Raw genomic sequence first — 26,131 nt, forward strand, 5'->3', positions numbered from 1 at the left:
TATTTATTCAGTATGCTATCTAAAAATGTTTGTAAGCGATCTAAACACCACTGCTGTACCACTTTCCACTTCTTCTAACCTGGATTTTTAACCCTCTCACTCATAGAGAAATTCTTGGAAATTCAAAAAAGCGTATGCTTTTTTGTAAGCCAGCATCTATTACAGATGTTGCTGTAATATACAGATTCTAATTCTTTGGATCCCTTATCGCTCATGACTTTGGTGGAGGAGATGCAACAGTGGAACTTTGCCTGTTAAATTTTGACTTATTTTGCAGCTGTAGAAAGTATAGGAGAACACTGTAGAGCTTGTGCGGTGGAATGAGAATAAATTAATAAAGTAAACAGGCAATCATAACAACGTTGTGGAAAAACAATCACCTTTCTAATCTTCTGTCTGGGTAAACGGGCGATGTTCTGACCCAAATTCAATCATGAAAGATGCAACAACCCCCATTATGGGTCTTAATATTACATTAAGAACATATCCTTCGGTGTTACGTCACGGACACTTGCTTTCGCTTTCACCGAGACAGATTTAAAGAAAGTTCATTCCTTGTACAACACCGATCGCCTCAGATGCCTGTCCTGAAGCCACCGCTTGCCAGGCGTCAGATAAGTGCAAGCAGGAGCATCGAGAGCAAAAAAAACTACATCTCCCATAGTGCCTTTTGCACCCGGTAGTAGCTGGCAGTGGCGAAGGAAGAGCCACGCGTTTCCCTTCTTTTTTTTTTTTTTTCTTTTTTCCAAGCTCAGCAATTTTCTTTGGTCTTTGGACACACTTAACGTGAACAAACAGCTTGTACAACAGTTTGCACTTTCTTCGTCTTAGGCTGTTATGCTGTCTTTTCCTTTTAGACACTTTGCCAAGGTAAGATACGGTGCGAATGACAGATGGGGGTGGGGGGGAAGAGAGCAAGTTGCTTTGCCCACTCGAAGTGGGAGCAGAGATGCGGAGAAGAGGGGTGGTTACTTCATTGATAACTTCTGAGGAGCGCTTTTGAGCCGGCAGTCTTTGATGTTTGGAGCCTCTTGGGATGGGGAGTCGACGACTTGAATTGCAAAGTAGCGGGGATCTGACCTTAATGATCATTTTCCCGCCCCCGCCCCCCAACGCGCATGGAGGGTGGTGGGTAATAAGGCCTAGGCTCTTTTTCACATTCTGTTCAATTCTTCTGCTTCTTCTCTGAACAGCAAAAAGTTTCACTGCTCCAGGAAAGAGCCATCTCCTTCTCCCCCCACTTCATTTTAGATCTTTTGTTTTGAATGGGACTGTTAAGTGTGCAAGTTTAGGAATCGGAGTTTCTTGGGTAAGGAGTTTATATGCCCGCCTGGGGCTTATAGCAGGGATCTGATAGCGGCACAGATCGTTGCCATTCTGCTACTCAATTATTATTTAATTCTGGCTAATAGCTCTTGGAAGCGGCACAGAGCAAGGCGAAGAGTTATCTTGACGTTCAAGGCTGAGACACTATTATCAGCGGAAACCTCTCCAAGCAGTCATGCTTTGCTGATTTTTATGGGCTAATTTTTGTAACATCTCTTTTCTTTCACATTCTGTCCTATCTGACATTGCAGCTTTGAGGAGAGGAATTACAGAAGACTTCGGAATTGGTTGGGGCCTGGGGGGGGGGCAGGAAGAGAAGAACAGGGATAGATCAGAGACAAAACTAACTTTTTGCAGCTACTCTGTGACCTGACTAAAGGTCCTTTGGCAGTAGCTCTTGTTGTACCCTGGAACCGTCAATAAAATGACCAGCTCCTTTGAAAATTGCTCTTTGATTTGCAGACTGTATATCTTGGTTAGATAAGGTCATTATAACTCTCCTTTGTAAAAAACAAAAAAAAGATGAAAGTTTAAAGATGGTGTGGCAAATGTATCCTTGCAACCTGTCAAATATTCCTTTCCTTTAAAAAGGAATTTTATTTTTTTTTCCTCTGGCAAACAGTGTTGGAGCATTTCAGCCTTAAAGCCAAACTTGATGCATTCTTAGGTTTTGCTACCTTGCTGATGCAACCTATATGAGGCTGTTGCATCATCTGCAGAGGAGATGATGGTTGGATGATAATCCCTTTAATAAAGAACATGAAAGGGAATTGTTTTTTTCCCCTCAAGGTGCCTGTCATTTGTGGTGACTGCCTTACTTTGAAATGAATTTAGTGGTGGGAATGAGGGAATCAGTCCATCTTTGTATGCACACATGCAGCCAGAAGTTCTTCGCCAACTGGATTTACCAGCTCAGCAGCACAAACAGAAGCTTCTGCTGTTTTACTTGCCCATCTGCAGCACAGAGCCATCTCTGTTTCACCAGACCTTGAAATTGACTGTCCCGCTCACCCCTCTAGCTTTGTCTTTTGAGTTCTCACTCCGCTGCTCATTCACTGAGTCAAGTGGCTAGAAATATAATTCCTTTTCTGAGTTCCGTTTGGGTAACATGCTGTAAGGAATGTAAATGCCATTCTGCAAATTCATTGGGACAACTTAGAAAGAAGTTGAGTAGCTTTGGCAATTTTGAGTTGCATTCCTTAACGTTAGCAAAAGTAATATTTTGCCTGCATGACCCCCTTTCCCCCCAATCTTCAGAAACTACCACTATGCTCGATAGCTGTCTGATGATAGAAACTTGTGATTTAAGGTTCTTGCTGCCCTTCTGATTTGTGTGGTAATAGTCTAGTTCTGACATGAACATAATTGCTACTGGTCACTGCGGCAAGAGCCAACATGGCAGAGTGATAGAGTTGGGCTGAAGATCTATGCTGGGTCACTGTAACTACTGGTCTTTACACCATCCTCCTCTTACCTTACAGCCTCCAAATGCAATGCACTATTTCGGAGTTGTGGTATTAATATATCTGGAGAATTTCAAGCTGTAGAAATCGGTATAGGCAATAATTTCCAAACTTGAAATGGCCCCAGATGGTTTTTGAATATCATTCCCACCATTCTTTGCCATTGCTTATGCTGATAGTAGAGCAATAACACCTGAGGACTGAAGGGTGGAGATTACTGCCAAGTCTTAGTTTGGCAGTATCTTTCATGTGATCTTAATGACATGAAGGAAGAATTGTACCGTACCCTAAGCCTGGCAAAGGACATCTTTGAGGGATCTGGCTCTTCCCTCACTGGTCTTGAAAAAGGGAAGCTGTTTTAAACATACGGGAGTAGAGATTTTCTATATATCAGCAGCCTTCCCCCAATAGAAGGACAAGCATTGGCTTTTAAGATTGCTATCAATCATCTGGGGATGCTTCACTGAACTTAAAACTAGCCCTGCTAATCAGATCTTCCCTTGCAATACTGTTTGAAGGCACTGCATCTTGTATGTTATTACAAGTGGTGATTTGGGAACCAGAACTCTCTGTTCCCAGAATGCTCTTCTTCTGGCTATGAAGTTTTTTTTAAATAACTATTTTACTGCTTTGGAAGACTTATCTCTTCGCTCAGTTGTTCTCTGTCTACAATTATTCTGTTTCTTCTCTCAGATAATAGGCTCGGGGTCCCATTCTGGAATGACCTAAGAAGAATGGGACCAGTAGGAAGGATTTTTCTATGGTAGCCCTTCCACTGAAGAATCTATTGCCCTTGGAGACATATTTGCCCCCCTCAATCCTGCTTTATAGGAGATCTCCAAATCCTTCCTTTTTAAATAAGACTTTGCTTGTCTTGGTATCTGGCAAGGGGAGAGGTCAGTGTTCTTATTTAAACCAGTCATTTTCCCCTAGACTTTTCCCAATTTATTTATTTATTTATTTGAGTTATATACCGCTTTAAGTGCAAGCACTCTCTAAGCGGTGTACACCAGAAAACAATGTATATATATATTTACATTGCCCCCAACAATCTGGGTCCTCATTTTACCTACCTCGGAAGGATGGAAGGCTGAGTCAACCTTGAGCCGGTGAGATTTGAACCGCTGACCTGCTGAACACAGTCAACTAAAGTGGCCTGCAGTACTGCACTCTAACTGCTGCGCCACCTCGGCTCTTATAATGTCATGCTTTCTTTCCTTATTCAGATTGTCGACCACAGTAGCTTCCAAGTTTGGTCTCTCAAATGAAATTTAACTATAATTATTGGATCCTATGGGATGGGATTGATTGGCATTCTTATCCCATCACATCTGGAGTTACAAAATTCTCAATCCCAGGTGGCCATTTCGAATATGTATTAATGGGGTTTCCAGTAAAGAATTTTGCCTCCTGTAGATAATATACAGTACATTTATATGATTTTTGAAGAATGGGTTGTTTTCTGACTGGAATGGCTTATGCTGGCTCTCTTGTGATTCTCTCTGCTCTTTTACCTTCTCAGCCCCTACAAAGATGCTGCCAGGCAAGGGGGAGTCTGCGGGCCCAACACAGCAAGGCAGCTGCAGCTTCTTCCAAGGAGGCATCAGGCTGGACCGGACAGGAGAGCATGGCAGAAAGTGACCCTGAGATGTGGGAGTTGGTCCAACAAGAAAAGGATCGCCAGTGCCGGGGACTAGAACTCATTGCCTCAGAGGTGAGTGAGAGAAGCAGCTTCTTCCTCAACTCTATTGCAACGCGCTCTACATGGGGCTGCCCCTGAACTGCATCCAGAAGCACCAGTTGGTACAAAATGCAACAGCCCGCGTGGTTTTGTGCAGACCTTGGTGTGCACCTCTCCTGCGGGAGCTGCATTGGTTACTGATTTGCTTCCGGGTGCAATTCAAGGTGCTGGTTGTTGCCTTTAAAGTCCTTCATGGCTTGGGACCAGGTTATCTGAGGGACCGTCTCTTGCCGGTCACATCTACCCAACCCACTAGAACGGGGAGGCAAGGAATGTTGCGGGTCCCGCCCCCTAAGGAGATGCCTCTGGCGGGACCCAGAAGAAGGGCCTTCTCCATGGTGGCTCCTTCTCTCTCCCTCTTCCCTTGGAGATTAGACTGGCCCCCACTCTAACACTCTTTTGGAAGGCGCTGAAGACCCGGTTCTGCCAGCGGGCCTGGGGAACCCAGAGTGGGGTAGAGCCTGGCAAAGGGCTAATTTAATATGTCTTGTTGCTGGGGGGTGGGGTGGGTTATTATATTATTTTATTTTTCCTCTTGTTATTTTATTTTCTTACAGGATGTTTTTCTATTTAGGTAGGCTGCTTGTGCGAGTAGGTGGCAATACAAATTTTCTAAATAAAATAAAATAAATAAATAGATGCATTTTAATTTGGATCTTTCCAATGAGGAAATGTTATCATCTTCCTTGATTCTTAAACACATATACAGGTAATCCTCGACTTACAATGGTTCATTTAGTGACCGTTCGAAGTTACAACGGTGCTGGAAAAGTGAGTTATGACCATTTTTCACACTTACGACCATTGCAGCATCCCCATGGTCACGTGATTTACATTCGGATGCTTGAGAGCTGACTCACACTAATGACGGTTGCAGTGTACCAGAGTCACGTGAGCTCCTTTTACAACCTTCTGACAAGTAAAGTCAGTGGGGGAAGCCAGATTCGCTTAACAGCTGTCGCGAGAAAAGTCGTAAAATGGGGCAAAACTCACTTAACAAATTTCTCACTTAGCAACATAAATTTTGGGCTCAGTTGTGGTCATAAGATGAGAGCTACCTGTATTCAGCAGAGGCTTAGGTGCTTTACTTCATAATGACAAATGCACCCAGATCTTTAAGAATACAAATTAAGACATTTCGGTTGTATTTTTTGTGTGTGTCCATCACACTTCCTAGTACAGTAGCAAGTCAGACGTTTCTTGAAAATCTACAGTCTTCCAAGGTGATAGATTTCCATCCTTCCATGGAAGAATTTCTCCCTCTGCAATGGATATGTCTGTTTGTTTGTCTCCTTCCAATAATTTTTCTTTAGAATGAAGATTGAAAGTCTCTAGGTTCAACTCTTTGCAGCTCCCTAGAGAACCTTGTTGGAACTGCTGTTCTGCTGAATTAGGTTCTCTATTTGCAAACTATCTTATAAAATTGTGGTAGGGATTATACAGTAGTGCCCAAAATTGTGGAAACCTTTTGGGAAAAGTGTATTTTTGAGGTTTGATGGCTAATAGCACCACTTTTTTGGGGGGAGTATTACCATAAAATTATATATCAATGGAAAGATAATTTAATCAAGAATGTAATGCAACATGGTTTGTTCAATTATCTGTACTGTATTCTATGAAAAGTTATAGCCAAATAACCAGAAAAAGGAAGCACAACTTGGTTAGGTTCAGGTAGCTTTCTTCATCTGATTGTAGCCAATGAACATGAGTATTTAGACAGCCAATCAGGTGTCATCTTGTTTTGATGATGAGCCAATCAGATCACAGTAGGATTCAGTTATTGATGTCATGTATTGAAGCTGAGAGGAGGACATTTGTCAGTGTGTTATGTGATCTCTATCAAGTTGGTTGGGTTTTTTTGTGTTCTTGCATTTAGTGAGCTTGTAAAACGTAATAAAATTAAAGTAATGCTGCAAAGAGTTGACTGATTGCCCAGAAAGCGATGTAAAATACTATTATTAAGTGAACAAGGCTACAGTTATAAAGAAATTAGAAGAAAAATTGGTGGAAATTTAACCAAAGGTGGCATTTCTACTGTACACTTTTCCCAAAAGGTTTCCACAATTTTGGCCACTACTGTACAGTCTGGAGTGCCTTTCCTGTTCTCTTGCGATATTAATGGATGAAGAAAGGATTATAGTTGCCTTTAACAGAAACCAACAACATATATTTTCATACTGCCTAGCCCAGCGGTTCTCAACCTATGGGTCGCGACCCCATTTGGGGTCGATTGACCATTTTTCGGGGGTCGCCAAAGAAGGCGATCCGCCATTTTCTCCCCTCAGGGGGCGCCGCCGCGTATGCGCGCCGCGCATGGGGGCCCCGCCCCATGCGCGCCGTGCATGCGCAGCCCCGCCCCATGCGCGCCGTGCATGCGCAGCCCCGCCCCCATGCGCGCCGTGCATGCGCAGCCCGCCCCCATGCGTGCGGCGCTGCGCATGCGCAGAACGTTTGTGTGACGGGGGTCGCCGTCACACAAACGTTGAGAACCACTGGCCTAGCCAGAGTTTTAAGAAGTCCCCATTTTTCTTTCTTTCTTTCTTTCTTTCTGGATTTGGAGTTAGGAAACAGCAGCTCTTTCTCACCTTCTGTTCTTCTGCTGGATATTCCCCCCACCTGCTTATTGCTTGCTTCCAAAGTGGCCATTACAGCATTGGCTCCACTTGGAAGGTTGAAAGAAGGAACAGCTTGATATTCCCATTGTGTTTATCTGAATTAATCTGTCAGCCCATAAAATAGGACATTTTTCTTTTTAGTCTAAGAGAACCAGAAATGTCATTGAAGTTCACTTTCTTTTTCTTTTTTTCATTTTCCATTTTCTTTTTTCATTTTCTTCAATTTCAGAATTTCTGTAGCCGGGCTGCTTTGGAGGCCCTGGGATCCTGTCTCAACAACAAGTATTCAGAAGGCTATCCAGGCAAGAGGTAATGTACCTTATTATGGGACCACATAGGAAAAAAGAAGACGGTAATAGATTGGTAATAGACATGAGAATGGATTAAAAGAGAGAGCTGTTTGCCTTAGAACAGGAAAATACAAGTAGTCTTTAACATACAATGGTTTGTTTAGTGACTGTTCGAAGTTACAGTGGCACTGAAAAAAGTGACTGATGATTATCTTTCGCACTTAAAACCACTGCAGCATCCCCAGGGTCATAGGATCAGAATTCAGACCCTTGGCAACTGACTCATATTTATAATAGTTGCAGACTCCTGGAGTCATGTGATCGCCTTTTGCGACCTTCTGACAAGCAAAGTCAATGGGGAAGCCAGATTCACTTAACAACCATGTTACTAACTTAACAACTGTGGTGATTCACTTAACAACCATGATGAGAAAGGTCGTAAAATAGAACAAAACTCATTTAACAAAAACAAAGACAAATAGGCTGAAAAATAGTTTTTATCCCAGAGCTGTAACCATATTAAATACCACTGTATAGTACAATGTTGAAGTGCAATATTAGGGGCAGAGCAATGGTGAATAGAATGTGAAGGATGTGTGCATATGATGTATGTTTTTACTTGTGGTTCTTACTTGTGTGTAGTGTGCACTGTGGACAGCACTTAATTTCGTTTGCACAGTGACAATAAAGATTATTCTATTTTCTATTCTATTCTATTCTACTCTACTCTGTTCTGTTCTATATTCCATTCTATATTCCATTCTATATTCCATTCCATATTCTATTCTATTCTATTCTATTCTATTCTATTCTATTCTATTCTATTCTATTCTATTCTATTCTATTCTATTCTATTCTATTCTATTCTATTCTTGCTTAGCAACAGAAATTTTGGGCTCAATTGTGATCGTAAGTTGAGGATTACCTATATGACCCTATAAATATGTCCACCAGTCCTATTCACTAGTCAAACAACATTGGAGGGACCATAGTCCCTTCATTCCAGGCTTCCAGCCTCTTAAGCACCACACCACCCTGCCTGTCACAAAGTGATATCTATTTATTGTATACACAGGTACAGATATATGTACTCACATATTCATTCCTCTGTCAGGAGGAGGAAGCCCTATTTTCTGTTCTCTTGGATTATCTGGGAGCAAAGGCTAAGGGAACAGGTAGATCCTACTGAATCCTTCCCACATGCCTGACATTTGCCAGCCAGACGAAATGACTTGCTGTCAGAAGATGCCTCAGACATTTTGGTAAGGTCCATTTCGGGCCAAATGCAGTTATATGTTGGCTCTGAAACTGACCTCTGATCCTGATGGTGGAGATAAGAAACAGGTTATAGCTATATTTTAGAAACAAGGGGGAAAGTGTTGTATAAACATTTATTATGGACCAGGTGCAGAAACTTAACATGGAGAGAAGGGGCGTCCAGAATGTTTTGTTAACGAATGGTTACCAAAGTAATATTCTTTGTACACCGTGATGGCATGGAGGAGATAGATAAAACTTTCTTCTAGTTTTTCTCTGTTTCAGAGATTATGGTGGCATTGTGGGTTTTTCTGTTACTAACATTTCCTTTGTGGCTATTGATATCCTGATGCAGGTATTATGGTGGTTCTGAGGTGGTGGACCGCATTGAGCTGCTCTGTGAACGCCGCGCTCTCGAAGCCTTTGACCTGGATCCTGAGCGCTGGGGGGTGAACGTCCAGCCTTATTCTGGATCCCCGGCCAATTTTGCTGCCTACACAGCCTTGCTGCAGCCGCACGAACGTCTCATGGGCCTGGATTTACCCGACGGGGGCCAGTACGTGTGTGGATTGGGGAGTGAAATTTAGGGAGAAAAGCCTCTGAGATGTTCCAGTCTAGTAGCATATTAGAAGAGGTGGAAAGGGAGGATTGGGCTGCCACAGCTGGGATAGCTGAGGGGAAAGAGAGGAGGATGGTGCAAAGAATAACTGGGAGAATGAAGATCTGAAGGGGTTACTGATCCACAAGAAGAAGGAGCTGGAAGAAGCTGGAAGAGACAGGGAGAAGACCCAGAATGACTCAAAAGTGGCATTTTTGGAGTACTCTTTTTTGACCAGCAATATACAAAACTCATAGAATAAGGCTTACCTCCTCACTGTCTGTCTCTGATTTAGTCATGACCGTGTTTTCTTCCGTTTAAGAGCTGTAGACGTTTCTGATCTCTTCTCTGGCCATGGCTGATGTTGAAGAGCATCTGCTCTTCTCTTTGTGGGGATTGCTATCTCTTGTGTTCCCTCCCCCCCCAAAATAAACTACAACTCTCTCCATGCTGCTTAACCTCATGATAAGCCTTGTGGGGAAAGTGCCTGGTTAATTTGTTCCCTTAGCTTCTTGCCTTGAGTTGAGCTATGATTGAGGCTTAAGCTTTGTCTTGACAGAAGGTCTTCCTTTTTCTTGGCAGCCTGACTCACGGGTACATGTCTGATGTCAAGCGTATCTCGGCCACGTCCATCTTCTTTGAGTCCATGCCTTACAAACTCAGTGTGAGTAAATAGGTGTTTGAAATATTTGCAGGGCCCTGAATTCCTTTTCTGTTTCTGACAGTAGGGTGAAAATGCAGATCTAGAATGGTGTGCTAAAGAACTTCTGACCAAAACTCAATGGAGGCTGTGATTTTGGATGCATGCAGAAGATGGGAATGAAGGTCAAACTGAATTTTGTAAAAATCTAGATTTTTTTTATGTTAATCTCAATGACCAACCAAACAACACAGTTTAGCTTCTGCACTGCCAAGGTAGCCTTGTAAATGTGTGAGCAGTGTATTTTCTGAAATCGGAGTTACGGCTGAATAAGTTTTCTAGTAGTTGAGAGTATGGTGGGAAGAGTTTCATTTGCACATGGACTGGACTTCCCTGCAGCTGACAGAAATTAGAATAAATTGCACATATTGGTAAACTGTAGATTAAGTTGTGAAGAAAGGAAACATTGGAGAGATATGCTTAAGTTACAGAAATAGGATTCATGAGCACCAACTTTATTCATTCATTTATGCCCGCAATTCGGTATTGTATCATCCCTTCACTCTTAATAGCTTTGATATCACTCTTCTGGATAAGCTGTGCCTGAGGATCAGTCTTCTGAATAAATTAGACCTTTTACACTTGAGAGTGAAGATTCGTTCTCTGAGTTTGTGAGTTAGTTTCTGAATGCTTCGTTACCAGGCTAGGTAATATCTTCAGCGGAGTTTAGGGATTTCAGTCAGTACTGTATATTTTTTTCTACTTGGATGGCTTTATCCAACCTTCGCGAGTGACTCTCAATTCCTGTTTTTGCAAAAATGTGGAATAACTTTCCCAACTTAGAGCCCTGAGTTGAATTATATTTTGTTTAAATTTTTAAGTTTACATTTTAAAGTTTATATTCTGGGTGAAGTAATCACTGTTGTGCTTGGGTGGTTGAATCTAACCTTGATGCCTGTTGTCAGCTCTTATTTTGTTTTTAATTAAAATATGGAATCACTTTGTCAATTGGTGCCCTTTAGTACATCTTTATGTGTGTGTGTTAAATGTTAAATGTATGATCTTGCAACTTTCAAAGTGGTTTATAGGATTTTTGACCATGCTGGTTGGAATTTTCCAGACATTGGGACTTGCAGTCCTATGTGTCTGGATGATGCCTGGTTGAGGAAGGCGGATTCAAAGGATCCTATCTGTCATTCTCACTCCCAGTTGCTTGTTTTCTACCATTAAGGTATACAAAGAGGCTTGAGGTTGAGGATCTTCATTGCCAGCACTGAAGGAGAAAGGAGAACGTCAGAATATATTTAGGCATCTAGTACAGGCGTTCAATAAAATTCCTTGTTTAAAAGGGATTTCTTTCAGTTTTAGTTCTAGCCAGATTCTCTGTGGATGCCCTTGTTTGGATTCTCTTGCAGTTTTTTTTACCCTTCTTAGAAACTCAGGAAACTGATCGTTGGCAGTGTTAACCTGAGTACAGTGGCTGGGAAGTGATGTCTAAACATATCTCTGCTTCAATATCTTGGCTGGATTTAATGCAAGCTTCTAGAGATGATGTGTTTCTTGTAGGTTGATCTACACAAGTATTTGTACTAATCTTGCCAGTATTTGGAAGAGGACAGTACAGGTAGTCCTCAACTTACAACAGTTCATTCAGTGACTGTTCAAAGTTACAATAGCAGTGGAAAAAGACTTATGACCGTTTTTCACATTTAACAACCGTTGCAGCGTTCCCCGTGGTCATGTGATCAAAATTCAGATGCTGGGTAACTGGTGCATATTTGCAACGGTTGCAGTGTCCTAGGGTCACATGATCCACTTTTGCAACCCTCTGACAAGTAAATTCAGTGGGGGAAGCCAGGTTCACTTAACAACCGTGCAACTAACTTAACAACTGCAGTGATTCACTTAACAGCTGTGGCAAGAAAGGTCATAAAGTGGGACAAATCTCACTTAATGTCTCACTTAACAACAGGAACTTTGGGTTCAGTTGTGATCTTAAGTCAAGGACTGCCTATAACGCTGAATGGAACTGCAGTGAATGAAGAGGTCAGACTCCATATATTGGCTCATTATACTACCCTTCTGTAGCATCTTGTATCCATTGAAAAGCTGTTTTGGGGGGGGTGAGAGAATCAAAAGATGTTCTAAAATAGAGTGTGGGGGGTTGAGTGGTTGGGTAATTCTTGGAGAATTTGCAAAAATCTCCATCTCACCTGTTTGAATCCAGTGGTGGCCTTTATCCCTGTTCTCTCAACAAACCAAGACTTGTTTCAGTTTCAAAGGGAGCAAGTCTGCATTCAGGTCAGGATCTGAACAACAACAAAAGCTTTTGGATTTTGCTTGATTCCCAGGTGGAGAGGCTGAAGGTATCACATGGGTTACCTCCCTCTGGCTCTGGCAGTTTGCTTCTTGAAAGGGTAGCAGGTTGGCTGTGGGGACAAGAGAACTGTGACAAGAAAAGTCTTAAAATGGGGCAAAACTCACTTAACAAATGTTTCACTTAGCAATATAAAATTTTGGGATCAATTGTGGTCGTAGATTGAGGACTACCTGTATTGATTTGTTTCTCTGTCCACTGTCCAGCCAAAAACAGGACTCATTGATTATGACCAGCTTGAGTTAACTGCCCGACTGTTCCGCCCACGTCTCATCATTGCTGGCACCAGCGCTTATGCCCGTCTGATTGACTATGCCCGCATCAAGAAGGTATGTCTTAGTGGATTGGGAGGATAAAAGTTTAAACTGAACGAAAATAGTGGTGTGACCTTACCTGTCCTCATCTCTCCCATTTTGTCAGGTGTGTGAAGAGGTGAAGGCCTACCTGCTTGCTGACATGGCCCACATCAGCGGTCTGGTGGCAGCCAAAGTCATCCCATCACCCTTTGACTATGCTGATGTGGTGACTAGCACCACTCACAAGACTCTGCGTGGTGCAAGGTAAGTGTGATATAGGTGGGCATGTGCCATTCTATCCAGGCAGCAAATATGTGTCCCTCAACCAGGGGTCAACGATTTTGGAAGCTGTACAGTAATCTAATAATATTTTAAGAGCCATGGTATCCCCCTTTTGTGCAGTCATGCCAAGGACTATGACTTCAAGATATTTGCATTCAAAAATCTCATGTTTATAAACTGGCATTTCTAGATAATATTGGGCTAGATTCTTGTTTGAATTTGTAGCGAGTAGCTGACATTAATATATACAGTGTTGACTAATAGAATAGAATATTTGTAGTTCAGGGTCAAACTTTGGGGTCTTGGTGCTCTCTGAGCTTGGTTGTTTTCTTGCAGACGTTTCATTACCCAGCTAGGTAACATCATCAGTGCTACTGCAGAGACCACCCATACAGTATTGAGACAGATATAATCAAGGGTCTGATGTGATGCACAAGCCATTTTTTTTTTCACTTGACCTACTTGTATCTTCTAGGTTTATAGGTTCTGTGTTTTCTCTGCCATTTCCAATACAGAAAGTGTGAGTTACTAGGGAAACATAGGAAGCATTGTGTTGCCTGTGCATAGTCTGTTGAGCAAGCAGATCGAGCTTTACCAGATTCAAGTCATTAGCATTGCAGGAATAGCCACTTGGGGCTTCCTGTAAACTTAGGTCAGAGTTAATTCAGAGAGATTATCTTTGGAGTTCAATATGAAATCAGAAAAGATGGGTGTTGCTGACTAGCCAATAAGTGAAATTGCTAGTCAAAGAAAGTACAATCTTGAATGTTGCCTGACTTTTTACCTGCGTATATCGAATTTTGGAATGATAATGATACAGAATCTTTAGTTTATTTATGTCAAGGTAATGATTTAATAGCTGAACAATTTATGGAATGATGCAGTGTAACCTAAGGTGGATGATGCAATGATAGGAATGACTCAGCAGGGTCTGTGTCACTTTAAGAGCAAGTAGGGTCTGTATCCCTTTAAGAGCCTGAGTATAAAAGAGAAGGCTTTTGCTGGGGTGTCTCTCTTTCTTCTGTTTCCTGCTGTAACTGCTGTGTGTTGGAGATGCTGTTTTAACACGTGTATGTATATTGTTCCTGGTGTATGATATTGTAGATAGTATAAGATAAATCATCATTTAATATAGACCACTATTTACTGTGTTTACTCCTGGGTTATCTCAGTGCAATAAGACTGTGCATGCTCTGACAATTTATTTATTAAATTTGTTTGCTGCCCATCTCACCCCAAGGTGATTCTGAGCCCACAGCTCTTGGGGTTTCTTCTTACCTTCTTTGATGACTTCTGAGATTTCAGTAATTACGAAAACAAGAAACTTGCTTTTTTTTGTTTATCAATGGAATTAAAAAGGAGGTGAATTTGCCCTCTGTTACTATAATCACTGCTGTTGTTTTTGCTTCCGTAGAATTACCAAAAACACATGGTCTTGATGGAGGACATTATATGGATGCAGGATTTTTTTTTTGATGACTTCAAAAAGGGAATATGTTTAGCTTTGCACCTTTTGGAGCAATATCTGAGGATTTCTGCAATAAGCATCTAGCCAAGAGACTTTTGTTTTGACGCTTACATCTTCATTTTGCACACAGGTCAGGGCTGATTTTCTACCGTAAGGGTGTCCGTTCTGTGGACAAGAAGAGTGGCCAGGAGATCCTTTACAACCTGGAGGACAAAATCAACTTTGCGGTCTTCCCTTCTTTGCAAGGCGGCCCCCACAACCATGCCATTGCTGCAGTGGCAGTGGCGCTGAAACAGGTAGGAAAGAAGGGCCTCATTTTTTTGGGTGGGTGGGTGGATGGGTGGTCTTGAGTGGATTTTAGCACAGTTACTGGTACTGGCATAAGATAATTGATTTTCAAACCAGTTTAAAATTGGTAGTCAAGCCTTCAGTTTATGGATTCTTCTCAAGTGGGCATGTAGTATCATCTTATCTCTCTTCAGTTCTAATTCGGAAATTTAACTGGCCTTTCACCTTGGCCAACGTGGATGTTCCCAACTCTGCACATCCCTTTCCAACAGAGCTTATGTCTCTGTGGAGATGGCTGTGTAGAATCTCTAAGTCATATGCCCCTTTGTTGCTCTCTCTATAGCAGACATGTCAAACACAAGGCTCAGGGACCGGATGCGGCCCGCGAAGTGGTTTCATGTGGCCCGCAAAGCTATCCTGGAAACAGTGAGGGAACGGCCCCTTCTGCCTTGGCCCTGGCCCAGGCCGGCCAGGAGCCAGTGTACAATTTTGTGGTGGCCATCTATGCTGAAACGCATTCAGTCTTAGCTCCACAAGGCCGTCTGGAAACAGCAAGGAACCATTCCCTGCCACGTCGGCCCTGCTCCCTGGGTGCATGCTGGGGAGGTGTCACCCTTTGTGAGGAATAAAGAAATGCACCATCGCCTGGAAGTGGCCAGCAAATGGCCCTCGCCTACTTCACCTATGCGGCTTGATGGGCTCTGGGGGAGGGGTTTCGGCAGGCAGTGGGGCGCTCTCACAGCACCAAGAGGCTGAGCCGGATGGCACAAATCCAAAAAGCGTGATGCTGCCCAGCTCCCAACCTGCCTGGTTTTGGCAGGCAGTGGGGCGCTCTCTTCATAGCGCCAAGAGCTGAGCTGGGTGGCGCAAATCTGATGAGAAGTGCAATGCAGTCTAGCCCCCAGTCAGCCCAGTTTCAGCAGGTAGCAAGGTGCAAAGCTGGCGAGCCTGAGAGGAGCAGTGAGGCTCCTCCAGTGGACCATGCCTTGGCACTTGCCCTGGTCCCACCCCCTTCTGCCAGAGACCCTCAGATCTGTCCCACTCTTGCCCAGGCCCCCACAGGCACCCTTGACGCAAAGGATGTAGAGCTGGCCAGGCCCACCCAGTAGGCCATGCCCACTCCATCCATGCCCACCCAGTAAGCCACACCCACCCGGCCCCCCCAAGGGCAACCGCATTGCTGATGTGGCCCTCAATGAAATTGAGTTTGACACCCCTGCTCTATAGGGAATCAAGGAAGATATATACTCATCCCGTTTAAAAAAAACTACCTAGGTAAACAGCACAATGTCTATCCATCACTGCTGTTATCTGAGCAAGACCCTGACATATCTTTCCAGGCTGCCCCATTTTGTGCTGTCGTTGCATCCATCCTACCTGCGGTTGAAATTCAGCACAAATTGTTGTGATTGGCACTGCTATTTATGTTATGATTATTATTACCACAGTGTGTTTTATGTACTTGGATTGCAATGTTTTTTAAAAGTTGTATTCATAATTACAGGTCATTGTATTTATGTTGTGCTTTCTGGCCCATGGGCAGCAATAAAGATTTTGATTTGATTTGACCTGGAATGGGCAACACTTAGTCTTCTGAAGTCTTGGACGCCTAGCAGCCTTTAGAAAAGGGAAGCTTCCAACAGGCAACTAAGAAGAATTTTGCTAAGAGCAACTAACCTGCCTTGGCCCTTTGTGTTTACAGCCTGCTTTGCTGAGATGCCAGAACAACGTCTGTTGTTCAACCATTGCAAAATATGGCCAACTAGGTCGCTGCTGTCCTGTGGATCGTTTTCAAGTTCTCTATCCTACTTGTATCACTTAATCTACTTGTAAATCCAGAGTACCGGAGGATTTATATTGGCAAATGAAGACAAATATACGTGTCCCAAGATAACGTTGCAGGATCCAATCTGAGTTGGTCACTGGGAACGAAGGGTTATTCTTCCAAGCTTTGAGGCTTGTGCTGGAGCCCATCCTCAGGACGCTTTTCTCTCCTCAGAATGTGTCATTCTGAGGATGAGCTCAAGCACAAGCCCGAAAGCTTGGAAGAATAAACCTTTAGTCCTGGTGACCAACTTGGATTGGATTTATGTTGGGGCAAACAAACATGAAGTCATCACGGTGGAGAGTCAATTACAACTGCGTTTATTGCATTTTTGCTATAAAGAGGATTCCATGTCTTCCTTATTTGATTCAGCATGGTGGCTGTAATACTTCTTGGGAGAAACTAAGACTTGCATTCCCCAACCTGGTGCTTCCAAGTTCATTGGATTTCAGTTCCTTGCGGGGTGGGAAATCCGGGAGCTAGGGAAGCCTGGACTGAACTCTGAGTAATCCAGAGGATGGGAGGTTTTGGAATTATATAGCCGCACACTACACCTGTGCAACATTTTGGATTTAAAAGAGAAAAAAAAATTGCTTCAGAATGCAGAGACATTTAGATAGCATCTGTTGGCAACTCCTTAAAGCATCTTCACCTTTCTCCAGGATTATGCAGCTGTTCTTTGCAGTTGCAGAACAATTCTGGGAAAAGATGCATTTGATTCAAGGAGTTGCTGACATGCTACATGTGTGCCTACATGCACTGAGAAATTGTGAAATTGCCTACATGCACTCTGATCTTGTATTACACATACAATATCCTAGTAATTTAACGTTTACCAGTAATACATTTGTTGGTTGTTTTTTTAAAAACAACAGCAACAACAACAGTGTAATGCAGTTTAAGAGATTCTTTAGAATGCAGCCTTAGTTATTTGGATATATTAATTTGGCTGGGTAGATAAATAGATTCTATTAATACATCACACTAAGCCATGCTTGTTCTCAGCATGCTCAATTGAACAAGCTGTAAACAAGGCAGAATTAGTCTTGCAGACAGGCAAAATAACCTTGGCTTCTTTGTCTAACTTTTTAAGCTGCTCTTGTCTTACTTATAACTTTGAATTGGTTAGGGAGGTGAGTGAGGGACAGTATCACCAAATACACTTTAAAACCATGTGTCCCTATTTTCACATAGTAGTATAGTTTTAATAGCAATAGACATAGACACATTACATATACTGCTTCATAGTGCTTTATAGCACTCTCTGAGCATATTGCCCCTAACAATCTGGGTCCTCGTTTTACTGACCTTGGAAGGATGGAAGGCTGAGTCAACCTTGAGCCTGTCAGATCGAATTCCAGACTATGGGCAAAGTTAGCCTACAATACTGCATTCTAACCACTGTGCCACCATGCCCCCTCCTTTAATTGGCAAGCCACGAACAAATCGTGGTTTCTAACAAAGATTTGTTGCCCTAGAACAGTGTTTCTCAACCTTGACAATTTTAAGGCATGTGGACTTCAACTCCCAGAATTCCACAGCCAGCAGCCTTAAAATTGTCAAGGTTGAGAAACACTGCCCTAGAATAAATTGTGATTGATTCTGAGTAAGCTTAGCATAATGTGGGAATTCAACTGTAAAGTTGTTCTTTAAGCCTTCACGATGTCCTGTAATGTCATAAGTTACACTGTAGAAGAAGTAACGCTGATTCTTCCCAACCTTGCATCTCCTTCTCTTTAGGCCAGCTCACCCATGTTCCGAGAGTATTGTCAGCAAGTACTGAAGAATTCCAAGGCCATGGCAGAGGCATTGCTACAACGAGGATACAATCTTGTTTCAGGTATAGTGAAGATCTGCCGTTTCTGCTCAGATAGAGCACACATGGGAGCAGCAGCTTTTCCTGGGCTGAGATGTTGACCACACTAGGTGAAAATAATGTATTTTAATGTTCTCCCCTATTAGTAGCCACCATATAGGATGATTCTTAGGTAAGAGGATAATTCTAGGCTAGCTTTCCATATGATGTGTGAGTGGATGGATTTTTTTTTCCTGTGGGATAGAAATCTCCAGCAGCAATCTGAACTGGTAAAACCCAGCTAAGTTGCACCATGTCCTCCTTTACATTATAGCCTTCTTTTGATGAATGAAGAGACTGGTTGTTCAGGCAATATTCACGAAGAAGAGGCTGTACAGGTAGTTCTTGACTTACCACAGTTTGTTTAGTGGCCATTCAAGGATACAACGGCACGGGAAAAAAGTGAATTATGACCGTTTTTCACACTTAAGGATCGTTGCAGCATCTCCTTGGTCACCTGAACAAAATTCAGACATTTGACAACCGGTTCGTATTTATGACGGCAGCAATGTCCCAGGGTCATGTGATCTGCTTTTGTGACCTTCTGACAGGCAAAGTCAATGGGAAGCCAGATTTACTTAACCACTGTGCTATTAACTTAACAGTTGGGATAATTCACTTAACAACTGCAGCAAGAAAGGTTGTAAAATGGAACTCCTTGAACACAAATATCTTGCTTAGCAACATAAGTTTTGGGCTCAATTGTGGTCATAAGTCAAGGACTTATCTGTATATAGTCCAGATAGGAAGGTCTTTAGTTATTGGCAGACACATGCTTAGTAATGTAGTCAGTCAATGAAAGAATGTGAACAATATTGGCAATAGGAGGCAAGGCATATTCAGATGGTTGACTCAGTCAAGAACTAAACAATGTTTTCAAACAAGATAGAATCCCTATTATGTTGAGATAAACATAAAATGAGATTTGTGTCAGGGGAGATGTTTGCTTAATACTGCTGCATATGTAGTTTTCAGAGCTATGTGCCTCGTAATGGGGTAATTCTTAGCGGGTACAATGGAGGTCACTATTGTCCCCAGGTGAATCAGAGATTTAGTAAAAAATATTGCCCATTATAGTAAAAAAAAAAATGCTTTTCTAAGAGTTTTCTATGTCATCCTTTCCTACTAAAAATTGCCTTCTCTTGTGCCATAATTTCAGGAAAATCAGATTAGAGATTTTTTTTTTTTAGCAGTTTCGGCTATTGCTTATAAAAAGGAATAAAAGTTAAGTTCCAGATGGATATGAAAATGAACTTTTCAAAGAAGTCACGTAAACCTGTACACGGGGGCATGGCAGCTTATATTATCCGTATCTCTGCTCTGGGAGCTCAAGGGAAGGTGAATTCTCTACCCTGTTCTAAGACCTTCAAGGAGGACATAGTTAACCTATGGAAATCACCGACGTAAGACGTGTTGGCTTGGAGTATGGAGTCAGTAACATGAAAGAGTTCGTTTACTTCATGAAGGAGATAAAAAAAAGCCAACGCAGTGCTGGGCTGCATAGAATCAAGATCACGTGAAATGTTAATACCACTTTACAATGCCTTGGTAAGGCCACACTTGGAATACTGCATCCAGTTTTGGTCACTACGATGTATAAAAGATGTTGAGACTCTAGAAAGAGTACAGAGAAGAGCAACAAAGATGATTAGGGGACTGGAGGCTAAAACATATAAGGAACGGTTGCTGGAATTGGGTATGTCTAATTTAACGAAGAGAAGGACGAGGGGGGAACATGATAGCAGTGTTCCAATATCTCAGGGACTGCCACAAAGAAGAGGGAGTCAAGCTATTCTCCAAAGCGCCGGAGTGCAGGACAAGAAGCAACGGACGGAAACTTGTCAAGGAGAGAAGCAACCTAGAACTAAGGAGAAACTTCCTGACAGAACAATTAATCAGTGGAACAGCCTGCCTCCAGAAGCAGTGAATGCTCCAACACTGGAAGTTTTTAAGAAGAGACTGGACAGCCATTTGTCCGAAATGGTATAGGGTTTCCTGCCTGAGCAGGGGGTTGGACTAGATGACTTCCAAGGTCCCTTCCAACTTTATTATTATTATTATTATTATTATTATTATTATTATTATTATTACTACTACTACTACTACTACTACTACTATTACTATTATTATTGTTCTTCTTGTTCTTCTTGTTCTTGTTATATGCACCATACCTTAGCTGTGATCGTGATTTAGACAGAAAGAGCTGGACAAGAAGCACTTTTGCCTTAATTCAGCAGGGCAAATTTTATTTAACTGTCATGAAAAAAAAATTATGAATGGACTTCTAATTATAGAGGTATAGAGCAGTCTGCACTTGCTGATAGGAATTATGGCAGTTGTTCATGACATCTGGAGGCTACCCTACCAGGTTGGGCAAAGGTATTATGGAGGATTGCTGGGGATTAGACAGATTGCCTAGAGAAAACTTAACCCTTCTCATTCTTTTGGACTAGGCGGCACAGATAACCACCTCGTACTAGTGGATCTGCGGCCAAAAGGCATTGATGGAGCCCGGGCTGAAAGAGTACTGGAACTAGTGTCCATCACTGCTAACAAAAACACCTGTCCTGGGGACAAAAGTGCTTTGACACCTGGAGGTTTACGACTTGGTAAGAGCAAGAAGTTAAAAAAAGTTGTGGTTTCATAGCTTTGGATAATCTATCTTGAAATGATGATTCTGCACCACAGCCACCCTAATTTCAGATGCATTAAAAATAATTGCTTTTCCCCATGGCCAATTAATTTAGAAGTTCAGGAATGGTTGCATATTTCATTAATACAGAATGGACTACATCCAAGGTTACACAAACATTGTTCAGCAAATACAGTGACATTTTTGGGGGATTATTTTGGGCATCCTCAATCTATAGCATTCTAAGCTATTTTGGGAAGATCCATGGGGTTGGGAAGAAGAATCCATTCAACACTTACCATTCCTTCAGCTGCTGAATATATTTAGATGTAATCCTTGCAAACACGAGGTTTCAGAATACTGAGAGTTTTATGTTTTTAAAGTCCTATAGAGATAGCTTCAAAAATGTCACAGAAGCCTTATTAGCAAAATAAAATTAAGCAGAGTGGGTGAGTATATAATAATAACCATAGAATGCAGATTTCTATTTGTTACAGGCTAAAACTACTTTTCCCCCTCAGATATACACGTAAGGCATGGGCTGTGGAATATTAAGATTTGTTCTACAGATCACTGGGTGATCTCATTCTGTACACTGTCCTCTCTCCACCTGGCCCTGGCCCTGCTACTCGTTCCTTCAATATTTCCCTCAGAGCTTCAAAGGCTAAGAATTGATGAGAGCTTTTACAATTAGAATCAAGATCACTTGCAGTGTTAATACCACTTTACAATGCCTTGGTAAGTCCACACTTGGAATACTGCATCCAGTTTTGGTCACCACGATGTAAAAAAGATGTTGAGACTCTAGAAAGAGTACAGAGAAGAGCAACAAAGATGATTAGGGGACTGGAGGCTAAACATATAAGGAACGGTTGCTGGAATTGGGTATGTCTAGTTTAATGAAGAGAAGGACGAGGGGGGACATGATAGCAGTGTTCCAATATCTCAGGGACTGCCACAAAGAAGAGGGAGACAAGCTATTCCCCAAAGCACCTGAAGGCAGGACAAGAAGCAACGGATGGAAACTAACCAAGGAGAGAAGAAATCTGGAACTAAGGAGAAACTTCCTGACAGTTAGAGCAATTAACCAGTGGAACAACCTGCCTCCAGAAGTGGTGAATGCTCCAACCCTGGAAGTTTTTAAGAAGAGACTGGATACTCCATTTCTCTATATTGTGACATTATAATTTCATTCTGTGCAACATCCACACTGTCTTCTATTTTTTCCACTCTATCTTGTAATATTTCAACATTAGCAACCACCTCCTCCACACGATCCTCAATCTTTTCTATATGACCAGCAAGCCCCTGGAGTGCAAACACAATATCTTCCCTTATCTCATTATTTTTTTGCTCCAAGAGCTCTGCAGAGACTCTTCTCCAGTGTAAACCTTCAGCAAATGAAACCACAATTGGGTGAATCATGGGTCTATGGGAATAAAGGAGTTAAGGCTTTGGAGTCTTTCTCCCCTAGATGTCATCAGGTCAGTGCATCTATACTTGAACTCTTCCTCCTCCTCCCTTAGTCATGGTAGATTGCTAAGCAGCATCAGAGATCAGCAGTGCAATGGAAAGGCCTTTCCACCGAAGGTCATGTGGAATGGACAAGCCAGCCTGAGCCACATGTTGAGAAGCAGGGTAACACCCTAAAGGAATTCCTTAGAAAGGAGACAGGACAGCCTTTTGTCTGAAATGGTAATAGGGTTTCCTGCCTGAGCAGGGGGTTGGACTAGATGACCTCCAAGGTCCCTTCCAACATCATCATCATTATTATTATCAATCATCGCACGGTCAGCCAGATGTTCAGACTGGATTTGGCATTTTGTCTACTTATCCTTACCCAGGACCTGGGATAGGCAGATGTGGATGTTTGATGGTATTACAGGTATCGTCGCAGGATGGAAGCAGTTCCTAATAAGGCCGCCTTTTGCAAGTGACTAATAGCAAATTTGTCAATGCCAATGGTGTTCAAGTGGTGCTCCAGTTGTTTTGGGATTGCGCCCAAGGAGCCTATGACTATTGGTACTACCCTTGTTTGCTTTTGCCACAGTCTTTCTATTTCTATTTGTAGGTCTTTGTATTTTGTTATCTTCTCCATTTCTTTCTCTTCTATTCTGCTGTCTCCAGGCACTGCCACGTCCAATATCCAGACTTTTTTGTCTTTCTTATCGACAATTGTTAAGTCTGGGGTGTTATGTTGCAGGTGCTTGTCTGTTTGAATTCTGAAGTCCCAGAGCAGTTTAATTTTATCATTTTCTATGACTTTCTCTATTTGATGATCCCACCAGTTTTTGCTGACAGGCAAATGATATTTTTTGCAGATCTTCCAATGCACCATTGTTGCTACTTTGTCATGCCGCTGCTTGTAATCAGTCTGTGCAATCTTCTTGCAACAGCTTACCAAGTGGTCCACTGTTTCTTCAGCTTCTTTGCATAGGCGGCACTTACTGTCTGTTGCTGTCTTCTTCTTCTTCTTCTTCTTCTTCTTCTTCTTCTTCTTCTTCTTCTTCTTCTTCTTCTTCTTCTTCTTCTTCTTCTTCTTCTTCTTCTTCTTCTTATTCTTATTATTATTATTATTATTATTATTATTATTATTATTACTATTATTTGTGATTCTGCAGCAACATCTCCCAGATGTGCCAAATTTGCACACCATTCTTCATGTTGAATCAACTGTTGCTGACCATTTCTTATCCACATTTACATTAATTTCCATCCCTGTAGAAGAACTTGTATATACACCTCTTATGCAGATGGGAAAGGGAATTCGTAAACTGAATTTACACCCCCATATATGTGGGAACTTTTCTTGTCTTCCTTATGCACTTCAGCCTCATCCACCCAGGGTTTCACAGTATAGTATTTATTTGTATATTTGGTCTTTAGAGGGTAAAAGCAACACCTCTGGAGTTCATTTTGACTTTTTCCACAGGAGCACCTGCACTTACTTCCCGACGGTTCCAGGAAGCTGATTTTCAAAAAGTTGTTGAGTTTATGGATGAAGGAATACAGATTGGACTGGATGTCAAGCAGAAGACCTGTAAGTCAGTGTGTTATAAAAAGCCAGCATCTGCTGGTACTTATTGGCCAAGTTCTTTTCTATCAGCGAGCTGAAGTAGAAATTGCATTGGTTGAAAATATGGAGACATTGTGGAACCACTTGGTTATGTTTGATGCACTCATTACATTCTTTGCTATATTTTAATTGTGATTCAGCTGAGACTCGCATGATAACAAGCATCCTGTAAATGCTGCCTACCATCTTGTTATTGATCTTGCTATGTAATGTCAACATAGCGTTCAGCTTATATTCAACATACTTTCAAATTTTCCCACCTAAAAATGAAAGTGGATTAATGTGCTAACACCAACTAGTCTAGTTTTTTTTTATTATTATGCTCTCTGTCTTGGAATAGAGGGAAAGCAAATATATAATACCAGAGGGGAAATGGAAACCCAGTAGCGAAAAGGCAACCTTCCTCCATATAATGTCCTCCAGATGAAGTGGATGAATTCCCATGTTCACCAGTCAGAGCAGGGGAAAACTGCCTTAAGGGTTAATTATAATAGAGAAGTAGGAAGTATTTGGGAGCATTTGTGGACCAGAGGGTTTTCTCCTGTGACTCGTATTTTTCCATGTGTTGACAACTTCCAGTTTATTGAGCTTCTTTCTTTTCCCCCCACAGCCAAACTGCAAGACTTCAAATCCTTTTTGCTTTCTGATCCAGAGACAAAGCAGAGGTTGTCAGATCTTCGGCAGCGTGTTGAAACCTTTGCCCGTGCCTTCCCCATGCCTGGCTTTGACAAACATTGAGATATACGGTTCCACCGAAAATTGGCTAGCCATCACACCTAGCTGGCCAACAAGCTAGACCTGAAGACCCCCCGAAGCCTTGTCTCTCAAGAGATTTGTCTCGTGGAGCCCCTTTTCAGAGAGGTGATCTCCTTGGCCATTTTTTCCCCTCTATTCCTAGTCCCCATTTTATAATGACTCAAACCAACTTACTTGTGTAAAAACAGGACTTGGCTCTAATTCGCGGTACGTGTATCACATTATGCGGAATGACTTTTTAAGAATTAAAGTGATTCACTTCTTTCTATGAATGAAGACACTTGAACCTTTATGAACTGCTGCTTTGGTCATTTCTGCCTGCGGATGCCTTCTATATGTATGTGTATCATGCAAATATTTCTCTGCATGTATATGCACAGTCAAAGATGTGAAGGTGAATGTAACCCGTGTTCATCATAGTAATGTTTTGACATACCACAGAAGTAGGCAACATCATGCCTTGAAACAATAGATCACCTCATACACATTGGATCATATCAAAGGCCTTTCTAATTAAATATCCTGATTTCCCATAACTTCCAGTTAGATCCTGCTGACTTTCCACAAGGAAGATAAAGGTAAAGGGCAAACACCCTCTTCATTGTTGTCCTCCAGCCACTGGCATCAAAAATACATGACTTCTGATGTTGGTGACAGCGAGGAACCATTGTGACCAGTAACTACTAAACACAATGCAAACTCTGCACAAACGTCTTTGCGCTTCTCTCACTTTGTGAATGCAGGTGGCCATCCATCTATGGTAAACTATTTCTAATTTTTTGAATAAGTGTACCATGGTTTAATAGTGAAGGTTTATCACAGAACAAGATGGTAATCTGCATTATCTGTTTAAATGGGGACAGTCATCTTGCTGCCGTTCCCTGTATTCCTGAAAGTTTGGTCTGCACTACTCACAGAGGCTCTTCTCCAGTGTAAACCTTCAGCAAATGAAACCACAATTGGGTGGATCATGGGTCTATGGGAATAAGGGAGTTAAGGCTTTGGAGTCTTTCTCCCCTAGATGTCATCAGGTCAGTGCATCTATACTTGAACTCTTCCTCCTCCTCACTTAGTCATGGTAGATTGCTAAGCAGCATCAGAGATCAGCAGTGCAATGGAAAGGCCTTTCCACCGAAGGTCATGTGGAATGGACAAGCCAGCCTGAGCCACATGTTGAGAAGCAGGGTAACACCCTAAAGGAATTCCTTAGAAAGGAGACAGGACAGCCATTTGTCTGAAATGGTAATAGGGTTTCCTGCCTGAGCAGGGGGTTGGACTAGATGACCTCCAAGATCCCTTCCAACTTTATTATTATTATTATTAATAATAATAATAATGCTATCTAC

The 26,131-nt window shown here is 42.1% G+C and overlaps 1 protein-coding gene across 1 annotated transcript; it reads left to right on the plus strand.

The window, feature by feature from the left end:
* Window positions 1-711: 711 nt before the first annotated feature.
* SHMT2 (serine hydroxymethyltransferase 2) lies at window positions 712-25,077 on the plus strand. Its single transcript, XM_039348361.1, has 12 exons — window positions 712-870; window positions 4,312-4,503; window positions 7,375-7,454; window positions 9,048-9,248; window positions 9,873-9,954; window positions 12,514-12,636; window positions 12,728-12,867; window positions 14,484-14,649; window positions 18,207-18,306; window positions 20,775-20,930; window positions 23,886-23,993; window positions 24,640-25,077. Exons 1-12 carry the CDS (start codon window positions 838-840, stop codon window positions 24,765-24,767), a joined length of 1,509 nt encoding a protein of 502 aa, XP_039204295.1. The 5' UTR covers window positions 712-837; the 3' UTR covers window positions 24,768-25,077.
* The last annotated feature ends 1,054 nt before the right edge of the window (window positions 25,078-26,131 follow it).

The sequence above is a fragment of the Crotalus tigris genome, unplaced genomic scaffold (assembly GCF_016545835.1).
Source record: "Crotalus tigris isolate CLP2741 ecotype Arizona unplaced genomic scaffold, ASM1654583v1 scf7180000018146.467361, whole genome shotgun sequence".
Taxonomy (NCBI): Eukaryota; Metazoa; Chordata; class Lepidosauria; order Squamata; family Viperidae; genus Crotalus; species Crotalus tigris.